Here is a 14,664-nt window from a genome sequence, read left to right on the forward strand (position 1 = left end):
CCACGTTCGCTCGCTAATTAATAGTGAAAGAAAGCAGACACACTATCTGGCAGAGATGTGTTTGTTTTTATATTTAGGTAAAGGTAAAGGGACCCCTGACCATTAGGTCCAGTCGTGACCGACTCTGGGGTTGCAGCGCTCATCTTGCTTTATTGGCCGAGGGAGCCAGCGTACAGCTTCCGAGTCATGTGGCCAGCATGACTAAGCCGCTTCTGGCGAACCAGAGCAGCGCACGGAAACATAGTTTACCTTTCCGCCGGAGCGGTACCTATTTATCTACTTGCACTTTGACATGCTTTCGAACTGCTAGGTTGACAGGAGCAGGGACTGAGCAACAGGAGCTCACCCCGTTGCGGGGATTCGAACCTTCTGATCGGCAAGTCCTAGTCCACAGCACCACCCACGTCCCTTTTATACTTAGGTCTAATGTAATTGCTCCTCACACTTATCAAAATGTCCTTGTGTAGAACTGAGAAATAAGTTTCAGTTGTTTCTCACCTCCAAAGGAAAAACTATTTTCTTTTTTCCTTCCTGCAGCCCCATTAAATGAATTATAAACTGTATTTCTGCCTCTGCTGGGCCTCTCAGTCTTAATCAATTTTGCATAACAGAGAGGCAAGGTGGCTTTGAAAAGACTAGATGCTCCATGTAATAGAGTACTAAAAATGCAACATTTTGCAGGAGACAGAAGAATGGGTGGATTTATACCTTTGTTTTAAAGCAATGTGCGGTTATGATATTGTATAGTAGGTAGAAGCATATTTCTTAGACCAATGAAAAGTAAGCATGAGGTGTTCATGACCTGTCCATGTGCTCAGATGACCAATTGGAGCCTTGGAAAGGACTGGGCACACGGGAATCATGGATGGGAAAACATTATAAAGTGTCTTTGTAACCTAAGCCCTGGGTCCAGGATTTGGAGAATTCTTCTGGGCCATTTTATGCTTTCTGCAGACTGCAATAAATCTTATCACTTTGCATGATGCTGTACGTTTTTATTTGGCTAGAAGAACCAGTGTATTTCCAGACTCCCCTTTGAAGGGCAACACAGAGAGGCAGCTGCATAGCCTCTTCAAGGGAGTGACTATAGGGTCCGATTACAGATGATGCAGAGACACAACAGGACCCCCTTTGGAAGGAACCCTGAGAGCAGGCACTCACGCAGGGTCAATGAAAAAGCTGTCCACTGCAGATCCTGCCATCGTTTCCTAAACATACGTCCTCGTGGGAGGAACACAAGCAGTTTTCTGGCACCACAAAGGCATTGGAGAAATGGCACTCTTAAGCTCTTTCCCAGGAGGCCAATAACAGAGCAGTTCTGTCAATCTACCCGAAGGCCGACGGATGCCAGACTTCCTGCGACTGCCATTAAAACCCCCTCAGGGTCAGATCCCTTCTTAACCCCCAGCCCAGAAAGACAGGAGCAGCTCTCAGCTATTAGTGATCCCCAACAGAGGAATAATAATAATGGAACTGATAGTGGAATAATAAGAGCTTTTGGAATGGAGAGGTGGGGCAGGGAGGGCACGAGAGATTGCCTTGGAAGGGTCCTGGCACAGACACGTCTTGCAATTGTATTTGTAATTTGCACCTCCTGCTTGTCCTGGAACAGCTTTCTGGATCCTGTGGACTGTGGGGGCCCTGGGCACCTGCTGGAATTTCCCTCGACTCCAACCCACAGCTGCCCACAACAATGCTAATTCCACCTGTCTCTGTATGCTGCTCAACAGAGCCATGAAGAAATTGTTATTTAGACCAGGAGTGAGGAGCCAGCTGTGACCCTCCAGATGTTCCTGGGACCCCAAATCCCAGCAGCCCAGGGACGATGAGAACTGCATCCCAAAAACATCTGGAGGACCACTGGCTCTCTATCCCTGATTTGGGCAATGCTGCCTGTGTCTCTGGCGAATCAAGAGTTCCTAAAGAGAGATGGGCAAAATACAAGCAAATACAGTGGTACCTCGCAAGACGAATGCCTTGCAAGACGAAAGAGTTTTCCGTTTTTTGAGTCGTTCCGCAAGACGAATTTCCCTATGGGCTTGCTTCGCAAGACGAAATGTCTTGCGAGTTTGTTTCCTTTTTCTTAAAGCCGCTAATAGCCGCTAAGCCGCTAATAGCCGTGCATCGCAAGACGAAAAAACCCGCAAGACGAAGAGACTCGCGGAACGGATTAATTTCGTCTTGCGAGGCACCACTGTACTGCTACGCAGGCAGGCCTCTGCCACCAAGGAGCATACAAAATCGGAACAACAGTGAAGAGGATCAAGGGAGGGGAGGAATGAAATCCGCTCCCTGGATGCAGAAACCGCAAAGCTCCCCCTCGCCCCCACTCCTCCCACGTGCAAACACTCACCTTGTCCTCACTTAGTGGCTCTGCGTTGGACTCATCCAGGATGATCTCCATGATGCTGAGCACCTGCTCGGCCACAGCTGCCCCTCCGCTGTCTTTGCTCTCCTGCTCGGCCACGAGAGCCTGACGAGAAGGGTGGCGAGAAGCGTCACAGCAGCCCGTGCCCCGACCCTCCAAGAAGCCGCCCAACTGGTGCCAGCCTCCCCCTCCCAGGCCAGCGTGGCGTAACACACAGGTAAGGGAGGGCAGCGTGGCTGAACAATTACGGAAACCGCTCTTGATGTGGCCAGGGAGTGGGAAGGCGGCTCCGGGAACAGAGAGGGAGCCCAGCCACCCCGTATTTCCCCCCATCTCCCGATGGCAGGAGGCTCTGCCTTACCAGGTTGAGGGTCCCCAGCATGACGTTGAGAGTGTTCATCTCCAGCTTCACCAGCTGCTGACGGTTAACCTTCACTTTGACACAGTAGCTGAAGAGTTTCAGCAGCACCTGTGTGGAGGGGGAGACGTGAGAAGTCGCCTTCACAAATTTTAGGACCAGCGTCAACCCCAATGAGGAAACTGCTCCTCACTTTGTGCCCCCCTAGCTCGCTTGCATCTCTTGAGTGCTCTGGGTTCTCCCTGCTGGGAGCCCTGCAGATCAGGCACTGGCTCCCTGCACCACCTTCTGGTCAAGGGGAGGAACTGCAGGCAATGCAAGCCAAGGCAAAGTCGTGCCCCTCATCATCACCGTCCTGGCTTGTGGCATCAGGTGATTGTTGTTGTTATTATTATTATTTATTGAATTTATATACCATCCTATGGGACGCGGGTGGCGCTGTGGGTTAAACCACAGAGCCTAGGACTTGCCAATCAGAAGGTCGGCGGTTCAAATCCCCGCGTCGGGGTGAGCTCCCGTTGCTCAGTCCCTGCTCCTGCCCACCTAGCAGTTCGAAAGCACGTCAAAGTGTAAGTAGATAAATAGGTACCGCTCCGGCGGGAAGGTAAACAGCGTTTCCGTGCACTGCTCTGGTTCACCAGAAGCGGCTTAGCCATGCTGGCCACATGACCCAGAAGCTGTACACTGGCTCCCTCAGCCAATAAAGCGAGATGAGCGCTGCAACCCCAGAGTAGGCCACGACTGGACCTGATGGTCAGGGGTCCCTTTACCTTTACCTTTTTTACCATCCTATACCCGGGGGGTCTCAGGGTGGTTCACAGAATAAAATCAAGATATAAAACCACAAAATGCCTAATAAAAATAAAAACAACCACCCATTTGCCTCCACCACCCCCCGAAAAACATTTTAAAAGGGAATAGGATGTAAATTGGATCAACCAAAGGCCTGATGAAAAAGGAACCTTTTTGCCTGGCGCCTAAAGGTGTGTAATGAAGGCACCAGGTGAACTTCCCTGGGGAGAGCATTCCGCAGATGGGGAGCCACTGCAGAGAAGGCCCCGTTCTCATGTTGCCACCCTCCAGACCTTTTGAGGAGGCACACGAAGGAGGGCCTCAGAAGAAAATGATCTCAAGTAGGTTCATATGGAAAGAGGTGGGCCTTGAGGTATTGCAGTCCTGAGCTGTTTAAAGATTTTATAGGGGGAGGGGGGCCTGATGCTGAAGTTCTCAAGATGGCCCCAGGGACGGGTGTGGGCAAGATTCTTGCATTGCAGGGAATTGGACCAGATGACCCTTAGGGTCCATTCCAACACTACAGTTCTATGCGAAGACATAGGAAGCTGCCTTATACAGAGTCAGACCACTGGCCCATCTAGCTCAGTATTGTGTCTAGACTGGCAGCAGCTCCACAGGGTTTCAGGCAGGGAGCCCCTCCCTGGAGATGCTGCTGGGAAGCTCTGCATGCAAAAGAGGGGCTCTGCCACTGAGCTGTTTTCACTACAACCCTGTGAGATAGGTGAAGCCAAGAGATGGGGACCAGCTCCAGGTCACCCCAATGAACTTCATGACTGATTCAAACTCTGGTCTCCCAGGTCACAGTCCAACAAACACGCGAACCACTAGAGCACTGGCTCTAATGAACGACAGGCAGGCGGCAGGTAAGATGGCTGGTGTTTCTTCTTTTTTTTTATTCTGTGAACCGCCTTGAGATCTATGGATGAAGGGTGGTATGTAATTGTTAAAGGTAAAGGTAAAGGGACCCCTGACCATTAGGTCTAGTCGTGGCCGACTCTGGGGTTGCAGTGCTCATCTTGCTTTATTGGCTGAGGGAGCCGGCGTACAGCTTCCGGGTCATGTGACCAGCATGACTAAGCCGCTTCTGGCGAACCAGAGCAGCTCACGGAAACGCCGTTTACCTTCCCGCCGGAGTGGTACCTATTTATCTACTTGCACTTTGACGTCCTTTCGAACTGCTAGGTTGGCAGGAGCAGGGACCGAGCAACGGGAGTTCACCCCGTCGCGGGGATTCAAACCACCAACCTTCTGATCGGCAAGTCCTAGGCTCTGTGGTTTAACCCACAGCGCCACCCGCGTCCCTTTTTTTGTAATTGTTACAAATAAGAAAATAATAAAGAAAATTAGGGGGAGCGCTCTTGTGAGCAAAAGAACACAAGGACCTCAGAAGAGCCTGGTGAATCACGCCAATTGCCCATCTGGTCCAGCGTCCTGTTCTCACCATGACCTAACAGATGACCTTGGGAAGGCTTGTCAAATGGTTCTCCCATTCAGTCCTTTGTCGATGAATCCGAAAAGGGCCACAAACACACACAGAAAGAGGGAGCGATTGGGGGGGGGGGAGAGAGAGAGAGACTCACCGTCAGGAGGTGTCGGCCTTGCTTGAAATCCTTGATGCCGGTCAAGCGGTTCAGCATGCAGCCCAGCCCCCCGCACTGTGCCATCACGCCCGCCATTTTGTACACTTCTTCCTCATCCTCCTCTTCATCTGTGGAAAAGAAAGAGGCTGACAGGAGAGAGGCAATGGCATCAACAAAGCTGGGAGGAAGCACACGCCAGCCACTGCGGGGGGAGGACTCAAAGGGGGACAGCGCCAGGCCACGTTTCCCCCCTTCCGCCAAAGAGCAGCTAAACAGGTGTGTGGGGGGGGAACCATTTGGAGGTGGCTGAGCTGCAACTCCCATCATCCCTGGCCAGGGATGCTTGCCAGGACTGATGCAAATGAATATCACAAGGCTTGCTGGATAAGGCCCAATGGGGCCCACCTAGCCCAGAATCCTGTTTTCACAGTAGCCGTCCAGATGTCCATTATGGGAAACCCGCAGGCAGGACCTGAGTGCAAGAGCAATTCTCTCCTTCTGCGGTTTCCAGCAATTGGTATTTGAAAGCAAAGCCTTCACAGTGCCCAGAAGCCACTGATAAGCCTTATCCTCCCGTGAATTTGCCCCATCCTCTTCTAAAGCTATCCAAGTTGGTTGCCCATCACTGCCTCCTGTGGAAGTGAGTTCCATAGTTTAACCAGGCACTGAATGAAGATGTACTTTCATTTATCCAACCTAAATCTTCCGCCATTCAGCTTCACTGGCTGAGTTTGGAGCTCAGGAACATTGGGGGTGGGGGAGAAAGGTTCCCCACACCTGAAGTCAATGGATCTTCTGCACAGGTAATTCCCTCCCAGGGAGGGGTGGCCAATGCACAGATTGTTTACCACTCAATTCCCCCAAAGGTTCGCTGCATTCTATCCAATGTAAGTCCTGCTCAGAGTAGATCCATTGAGGCTAACAGACATGACTTAACTTATGGTTCCATCCACGTCAATGGATCTGTTCTGAGTAGAACTTGGCTGGATGCAACCCAGGATTGTCGAGACCAGCGCCAGGTCAGAGGTGTTCAAAGCAGTTGGACTGCAAAAGTGACTTTCTCCAAGGGAGGCAACCTCAACCCCACAGAGCTCCCACTGCCAGTAGGTCCTTTGGCCAAACTGCTGTGGTCCCACAGCTGAAGACTTCCGGGTGGTCCCTTCTGTCGAGGGAGAAGCAAGCGCCGTACCTGTAGTGGAGTCCAACGACTCAATGAACTCTTCTGTCGCGTCGCCCAGTAAGCCTCGCATGCGGTAAATGATCCTCATGGGCTCCCCCTGCGGAGAAAGAAGCCAGAAAGAATCAGAGTGGAGTCTTTGCCGAGCCCCAGAGAAGCCTTAAATGGACAGCCCCTTTTAACCAACCAGGGCTGAGCTAACCCCACAGGAAAAGAGGGGGGGGGGTCTGTTAGTAGTGTCAGGATAGTCAGGAGGTTCTGGGCTTCACTCTGAAGAGTCTCCGAAGGGAGCCAGCGGCCAGCTGTGAGCTTCCCTAATGCAGACCTTTTTAGGGTCTCTGCCAGGAGGCGCCTACAATTTTATTATGTACATGCCTTAGAGAGCTCTTTGATCCAGCAGTCCTCTGAATGAATAAATGCAGAGGAACGAAAGTGCAGCTCCTTCCCCTCCTCCTGCTCGCTCTCGGTGAGGGGAAAGGGGCACGGCAGAGGAAAAGCAGGATTATGACCCACTCCGCAATGAAACAAGATGCAGGGCGGCAGCAGGGTTAATTCATGCCTAGGGAAGCCTGAGTCGTCTTGCCTCTTTACAGCCTCAGACCAATCCCTGGCATATCTAGTTAGCTAGAGAGAGCTGCAGGGGCAGAGAAAGCAGGAGAAACGCTTCCTTAGAGGGCTGCTGACAGTCAGGGTAGACAGTACTCATCTTGACGGGTCAAAGGCCCGACTCCCAAGAAACAAATTTACAGTTGTACCTTGGGTTTCAAACAGCTTAGTTCCCGAAGGTTTTGGCTCCTGAACGCTGCAAACCCGGAAGTGAGTGTTCTGATTTGCGAACCATTCTTGGAAGCCGAACATCTGACGGGGCTTCTGATTGGCTGCAGGAGCTTCCTGCAGCCAATCAGAAGCTGCTCTTTGGTTTCCGAACGTTTTTGGAAGTCAAACAGACTTCCAGAACCAATTCCGTTCAACTTCCAAGGTACGACTGTATTTCATAAAATGGATGTACCACTTGCTTGTAAAAAGCAAAACGAAACTCAAAGCAATTTACAAGCAGACCCAAACAATGAAATTATCAGTAAAAGCAGTTACTGTAAACCGTCACAAAATAATTAACAATAAGCTAAAAGCTACATTAGAATGCACGTCAACATGCTTCATGCCTGAGTGTTTGCCCAAGGAAAAATATTTTTGGCTGGCACTGGAAAGGGCTCAGTGAAGGCACCTCGGTGGCATCAACAGGCAGCGAGTTCCTAAGGTGTAGGTACCATCATGTTGGAAGAATAAAAGGAGCTTCACATGTACAGGTGTAGCTTTTCAGCAGCTGCCCTGGAAGTCCCTACCGTAACCGGCCTTTAACTCAACCATATTTTGCCCTTAAAACCAGTATCTATATAACATTCGGGATACATGCTCGAGAACAGGGAGACTGAAATAAAATATACGGAATGAGAAGATATGTTAATTTGATTGGCTTTTCTTTTTCTTAAATAGACGCAAATCTCCCTCGCTGACGTGAAGAGGATGGAAGGGGGGGTGAGAGAGGGAGGAAGAAAGAGTGACAGTTTAATAAGCTTTTAAGTTGAACAGGGTATTAGGAGAGTGGCTAAGCAGAGAAGGGACTTGTTACAACTTTCCCTGTGGGGAGGAAGCTTGTTTCGTGCCAGAAGCCTCCCTCTCTCTCTCTCCCTTTCTGAACTTTAATGCTGTTTTAAGTTTGAATACAGAGCAGGGAAGAAAGGGAAGGGGGGGTTGTATATTTGGGATCCCAGCTTTGGGAGAAGGAGGCCTTATTTGGGGTGGGGGGATACTGGGGGGTGCAGAGAGGGAGAGAAGAGGACCTGTCAAGAAGTCTGCAGCTAAGCCTAATGTGGAATAAGCAGCGCTTAATGTCAGAGAAGATTCCGGAAAGCGCCGGGGAAAACCCTCGGGGGAAGATCGGCTCAAAGGCCGTGCCAGAGACCCGCAATTAGCACCGCGGGGGGCTCTGGTAAAATGGCAGACGAACAAAGGGAAAGCGGGTGAAAGAGAGACAAGGGAAACAAATGCAGCCCCGAGGTTAGCTCCTTGTGAGCCTGTCTATTTCCTAGGGAACCAGAGAAGGAGCTGCAGGAGGAGGAAAGCGGGGGGGGGGGGAGGCCGTCACAAAGGGGAAGAAGATGAAAGCTACTCAGGCGCTGACAGCAACGCTGACAAAAACTCTCCCCGGCCTTTTCAGCAGGGCAGCCGGGCATCCTGGGAAGCCACGCAGGCAGAGATGCAACAGGCGACGGTCACGCACAGCCTGGAAAAGGGATCTGGAGAGGGGCTGGCTCCCAAGCCTTCGTTGCATGAATGACTGGCTATTTGATTTCTAGACTGGTTAATATATTGAAAAATTATCTCCGAGCAACGTACGAAAAACCCGAAGCAACAAGAGGCAGTGCAACCGAAATATTACGCAAATGCAGTTACATATGGAAACATTGCCGTTAATATGAAGTTTTAATAAAATGTAGGTCCGTATAGTTAAAGCCATGGTTTTCCCAGTAGTGATGTATGGAAGTGAGAGCTGGACCATAAAGAAGGCTGAACACCAAAGAATTGATGCTCATGAATTATGGTGCTGGAGGAGACTCTTGAGAGTCCCATGGACTGCAAGAAGATCAAACCTCTCCATTCTGAATGAAATCAGCCATGAGTGCTCACTGAAGGTCCTGAGGGTCCAATACTTTGGCCACCTCATGAGAAGAGAAGACTCCCTGGAAACGACCCTGATGTTGGGAAAGATGGAGGGCACAAGGAGAAGGGGAGGACAGAGGACGAGATGGTTGGACAGTGTTCTCGAAGCTACCAGCATGAGTTTGACAAAACTGTGGGAGGCAGTGGAAGACAGGAGTGCCTGGCGTGCTCTGGTCCATGGAGTCACGAAGAGTCGGACACGACTAAACGACTAAACAACAACAACATAAATCAGTACCAATTCATTTTCCTTTTGACACAGCTTTCAGGTTCTCGACCAGGGTCCAAACTCTCAGACTCCCCAAGAGCCTTGCTAGGATGGTTGTATATTTATTATTGAGTGACTGACTGCATTTACAGCGTGCCTTTTTCTCCAAGGAGTGCGTTCTTCTCCCCCTCTTATCCGTTAATCCCCACATCAACCCTGTGAGGTGGGTTAGACCCAGAGAAGGCAGTGCCTGGCCCCCAAAAGTCACACCCAGTGAGCTTCACGGCCAAGCAGGGATTCGAACCCTGGTCTCTCCCAGGCCCTGGGCCGATATTCTAACCACTACATCATTGGCTCCCATATCACAGCTAGGAACCCTTAGATCCAAGGTGCATTTGGGGGGGAGGGAAGAGGAGAGAAAAACGAAGAGGGTCTCTGTACACACTTTGGTATAGTTTTCACCTGCACCAAGACACAAATAAAATTTCTCACTCTCGCACCTTCAAGCGAGGGCAAGCTCCACTCTGCTTGCTGGGTGGCCAAATGCTTTAAGGTGCTAAGCGCTCGGGAGAGGCCCAGAGAATAGGGCTGTCATACGTCCGGGTTTTCCCGCGCACATCCGGGAATCGGGCAGCAAAATGGAGTGTGGGCTCATTTTTGCTGAATCGGCAAAATGTCCAGGGAAAGTAGGGAGATTTTTATTTTTTTAAAAAAAAAAAATCATTAAAAAATCCAATAAAAGCCCTAAAATGAATTTTTTGGGGAGAGCTCAACAACTTTGTCCAGATATTCACTTTGGGGAATATGGCAACCCTACCAGAGAAGCTACTTTCACATTATGAGGCACTGTATATATTAATTAAATGAAATGCATTTTTCAAACGAAGCTCCCAGAGCCATGTCTTTAACGGACCCTCGTCTCTGTTCGGCCTCTGAGTAAGGATCAGGTTTGTTTTCTTCTCACGGCAACTTTCAGGACAAGCCTTAAACATGCTTGCGGGATGGTAAGAGCCGGTTACCAGCATTGCCGAAAGCCATATTCTTAAAACACAGAATTACAGCATTTCTCCATTATCTACTGACTTGGGGGGACATTGCAGCTTAAATTTTGGCACATGGCAAGGACCAGGGGGTGGGGTGTCACCAAAGACTCAATAGCCAAATACATGAAACCAACAGGGTGAAAGCAAGTTCTCATTGACTTTTCTGCATCCAGCATAATTTTACTTTGAAAAGGTCATCGACTTTCACCCAACAAACAAATCAGTTGCCATTTTGCCATGGAAGGGGCATATTAATGCATTAATTTGTAATAATGACCGGGGGGGATACACAATACACAAATACACGAAGTGGAACTTGACATAAGGCCCCATAAGGAAGAGAGGATGAAAGGCTGGAGAGAGGGAAATGCTAAGAGCAATCTGTGAAATATTCATCACACACACATACACACACGGTGAAAAACCTAGACTCATATTAAATTCTGAAATGCAGGTCTCTCTATTCAGGAACTGTCAGTCTGTTGGAAACACAGGGCCATTCGGATCCATGCATCTGAATGCATTAATCTCCCAACTGCTTCTCGACAAACATGAGATTCTTTTGAACTCGGATGACAAGGCAGGGGTATTTTAACATATTCATTCCTAGAGGCTTTCTGGAGGATAATACCCAAAGTTTGGCACTGATAGTCGAAGCAAAGACATCAAATGCTTGATTTCCACCCCAACCCCCAACTCCCCTTTTGCAGGGGGAGGGAATCAAGTTTCCTTCCCTTCAAAAATGTCCTGAGCATTTTGCATTTCTGCGAGCATATATATAAACCCATGGCCCTTTTCCGTCTCGATGCATCACCGTTCTCATATACTACATAAAGAAGTTCCATCGCTTCGTCATTTCATGCTGCAATTCTGACCTGGCTGGGCAAAGCCAGGTCCACTCAGCTGACCTGTCAACTGGAAATACTGACTTGTTTGCTTGCTAATTTTGATTTGTGATCATCAAAATATTATCAGCCCTCTTAGACACCAGCAATCACCTGCTAGGTATTCTTTTGGCTGGACGCAGCCTCCCCAGCCCTTCCCCGCTGCAATGCAACTGTCCCACAGATCCACAAATCCTTCTAGACATATAAGGTGCATCCTGGCAGCGGTTAATTTCTGTCTGGAAACGAAGTCTGCCTGGCATCTGGGTGGGGGCAAGTAGCCTCAATGCCAGACCAGGCTTCAGTTGTAAAGAGGAATGAGGCCTGCTCATCAGGATGAAGATAATGGAGAACCAGGGGTGGTGAGAAGAGTTAAATAATAATTCTGGCTGCCACAGTGGCCCAGGGGCTGTACACACTGGCCTAAAGCAGAGAGGGAAGGAGATTAGCAGGCAAACACACAGATTTCACGACCCATTCCTCAAGGAGAGAGAGAGAGAGAGAGAGAGAGAGAGAGAAGCCTTTTGAGAAGGGGCCCCCAGCAAAAGGATCCCTGAACACATGGAACCAGCAAAGCCTTTGGGGCTGTTGACAGAGGTTGGAGCTTTGTATCCCAAGTCACTATTTTTCAGAGGCAACGAACAACTTGCAGCCAGAAGAGGTCGTAAGACACAATCAAAGCCCCACAGGATTGTGCATTGTGTGTGTGTGTGTGTGTGTGTGTGGAGAGCTGTACCTCATTGGTTGGGCACCAGACTTTCTTGTACACCTCGGCCACTGGGAGGTCAAGGCTGATGATCTTGTTGTTCACCAAGAGCTGAAAGAAAGAAAACAGGAAACAGCAGCTCACTCATGGGTAAAATGCATACGAGTGGTCCTTCCATCACTCCTTTTGAAGTGTGCTTGTGCCTAGACATCTGGAACATTTGAGGGCCCATTGCTCAGCGGAAAAACACATGCTTTGGATGCAGAAGGTCCCCCGGTTCAAAACTGGCAACTCCAGTTTAAAAAGGATCAGCGGACACACAAAGTGGGGAGCGTCAGGTCCAAGAGTTGAATGAGGCCTTTCAGCTCTTATGCGGCCCTCAGAGCTCCCTGGCAACATCTGGAGGGGCTCCTTATCTGTGCTCTGCCCCCCCCCCCGCAACGATCCTCACCTCCATCCCACTGTCGTCCTCCAGCAGAGCCACCAAGTCGCAGTCCTGGCAGATCTTGTTCTTGATGTCCCTCATCAGGGGCCCAATGCCTGGCTCGTTGCTGCTGTAGGGGTTGCCGGGCATCCGCCCCTGGAGGAAGTCTTCCTGCTGCGGGTCCTTCTCCAGGGTGACAAAGAACTCCGTCACCTCGTTCTCCTCCTGAAACAATGGCAAGGGGTGGGAAATGAGCCCGCCCTGAAACTTGGCTGGTCCCTTCTGCACAGCTGGCAGTGGACAAAATGCAAAGTAGGGCAAGCGATAGCATGGCCCAAACTCTGTGCCTAAAGGAAGTGTCTAAGTATTGAAACCCACAGGAGAGGCTGCCCGTTGCATCTCTGTTTGACTTGCCATTCTGGTCCTGCCTCAGCACAGTTCCTGCATTGGGTGGGAATTGATCATTCATTGAGTGCATTGGGTGGGAATTGATCATTCTATATAGGTGCAGTTGTGGGCTACAGGACAGAATTACTCTTGGAGCTGCCTGCCTGTTGCACCTCTGCATGAGACATTGCTTTTTAGACATTTCCCAAAAATAAAGCCTCCTATTTATATTGGGGGGCAGGGAATTTAAGTTTCCACTGCAGGAATATTGTGCATCAGCTCTCTGGAGTTAGGGAAACACATAACTGTCAAACTTTCAGATTTGAAGATAAGGGATCAGCAGCCTCACCCGTCCTGGGGACAGTCTACGGGATACCTAACAATCCAGGATAGCAGCGGGAAATGGCGCTGGAATAAGGGAACTTCCCGCAAAAAAGGGGAAGGTTGACAGCTATGGAAACAGACTGTCCTGGGTACCATACGCAAATCTACATTTCTAGAAACTGCATCATTGTCCATTGCAGTTGTGCCAATATCGCTACTGTGTGCTTCGCTACTGTGGCAGTGGGAGGCTCCCAGCCACATCCATGCGCCACCCAAAAAATGTAGGGTAGATGTTTGCGTAGCTGAGGGAGGCACCCCTGGGATTTTGGCTGGGTCCAGCTGCCCCTCCTTAGTGACTAGAAACAGGTCAGCTCCCCTACCGGATAGATAATGCTGCAGAGCCTCTCGAAAATGAAGACGGGTGTCCGGTAGTCAACAAGGCTGTAACGCTTGGCCGTTTCAATGCACACTGCCATGAAGGCCTTCGTTTCCGATTCTGTGCCTGCAGAGAAAAGCAATGGAGTCAAGTCTCACGGGGACTTCCTGAATCATCTCCTTAGTGTAAATCCATGCATTGTTCATCTTGAGGCTGGATTACTGCAATGGGCCGGGTGTGGGGCTGCTCTTGGTTCAGAAGCTCCAGCTGGTGCAGAATGCGGCAGCCAGACTGCTGACGGGGAATCTGGCTGACAGCCTGCGACGCCCTCGTTAAATCATCTGCACTGGCTGCTCATCCAGGTCCAGGGTCCTTGTATTAACTGACAAAGCCCTGAACGTTTATATCCCACCTCAGCCACTGAGATTATTTGCAGGAGCATCGCTGGCCATTCCCTGAGTTGGCAAGGGTCACTTGGTAGCAACTAGAACAGAGCCTTTAGGGTCCATCAGCCCTGTTCTGTGGAATGCTCTGCCACTGGAGATTCAGCTTCTGTGCTGACCTTTAAACATCTGCTGAAAACTTTTCTATTGAACCAGGTCTATGAAGGCAATGCAGAATACCTCTTTACATGGTTTCTGATTTTTCAACTTCTATGCACAACTGTTTTAAAGCCCTCTGATATTTTTCATGAATTTGCGCAAATATTTTTATAAAAACAAAACAACAAACACACCCCAAAAAGCCTCTGGTCCCAGGAGTTTTGCAAGCTCCCCCCACCCCACTGGCGCTCTCCCCACCTGTCGTCATGTCCTCCAGCATCTCCAGCAGCATGTCCTGGGTCTCGTCGATCAGCTTGGTCCGCTGCACCACCAACTTCCTCAGGCACAGGTAGCCATTCAGCACAGTCCCCACCAGGCGGCTCTTGAAGTGTCGTTTGATGGACTCGACCTCCACAAAGGAGGAAAGGAGGCCTGGGGGAGAAAGGAATTAAGGCTCAGTTTACAAAGTGGGGACGCCGAGAAAAGAGAGAGAGAGAGAATGGGACAAAACTCCAGAATACAGACAAAAATGGCACGTCAAGTCAAGAAAGGAGGTGATGGAAGGAGGAGCAACAAACATCACCTGTGATGCTCTTCAAAGCGTATCCCTGCTGCAGGTCAGTGCTGAGCGTGGCCTCCTCCAGGGCGAGTAGGCGGGCAATTTCCTAAAAAGCAGAGAGGCGCAGGTTGTGAAGGTACCATGTGTGGGGGGGGTGTATCATTCCTACTATTGATACTGGATTATTAATCACTTTTAAAACCACTATTGCA

The 14,664-nt window shown here is 49.9% G+C and overlaps 1 protein-coding gene across 8 annotated transcripts in view; it reads right to left on the reverse strand.

Moving 5' to 3' along the window:
• UBR4 (ubiquitin protein ligase E3 component n-recognin 4) overlaps nt 1-14,664 on the reverse strand; it is a 139,763-nt gene that overhangs the window by 14,039 nt on the left and 111,060 nt on the right. For 5 of the 8 annotated variants that reach the window (XM_082229603.1, XM_082229599.1, XM_082229602.1 and 2 more), the window contains 9 exons: nt 14,477-14,558; nt 14,152-14,325; nt 13,356-13,477; nt 12,292-12,489; nt 11,871-11,951; nt 6,291-6,378; nt 5,102-5,247; nt 2,730-2,837; nt 2,354-2,473 (listed from right to left, as the gene is read on the reverse strand). In XM_082229603.1, coding sequence (XP_082085729.1) covers nt 2,354-2,473; nt 2,730-2,837; nt 5,102-5,247; nt 6,291-6,378; nt 11,871-11,951; nt 12,292-12,489; nt 13,356-13,477; nt 14,152-14,325; nt 14,477-14,558 — 1,119 coding nt within the window. The remainder of the gene's footprint in view (nt 1-2,353; nt 2,474-2,729; nt 2,838-5,101; nt 5,248-6,290; nt 6,379-11,870; nt 11,952-12,291; nt 12,490-13,355; nt 13,478-14,151; nt 14,326-14,476; nt 14,559-14,664) is intronic. The other 3 variants (XM_082229604.1, XM_082229601.1, XM_082229600.1) reach the window with 1 other exon arrangement.

This window comes from Podarcis vaucheri (assembly GCF_965113315.1).
Source record: "Podarcis vaucheri genome assembly, chromosome: 7".
NCBI classification, from domain to species: Eukaryota; Metazoa; Chordata; class Lepidosauria; order Squamata; family Lacertidae; genus Podarcis; species Podarcis vaucheri.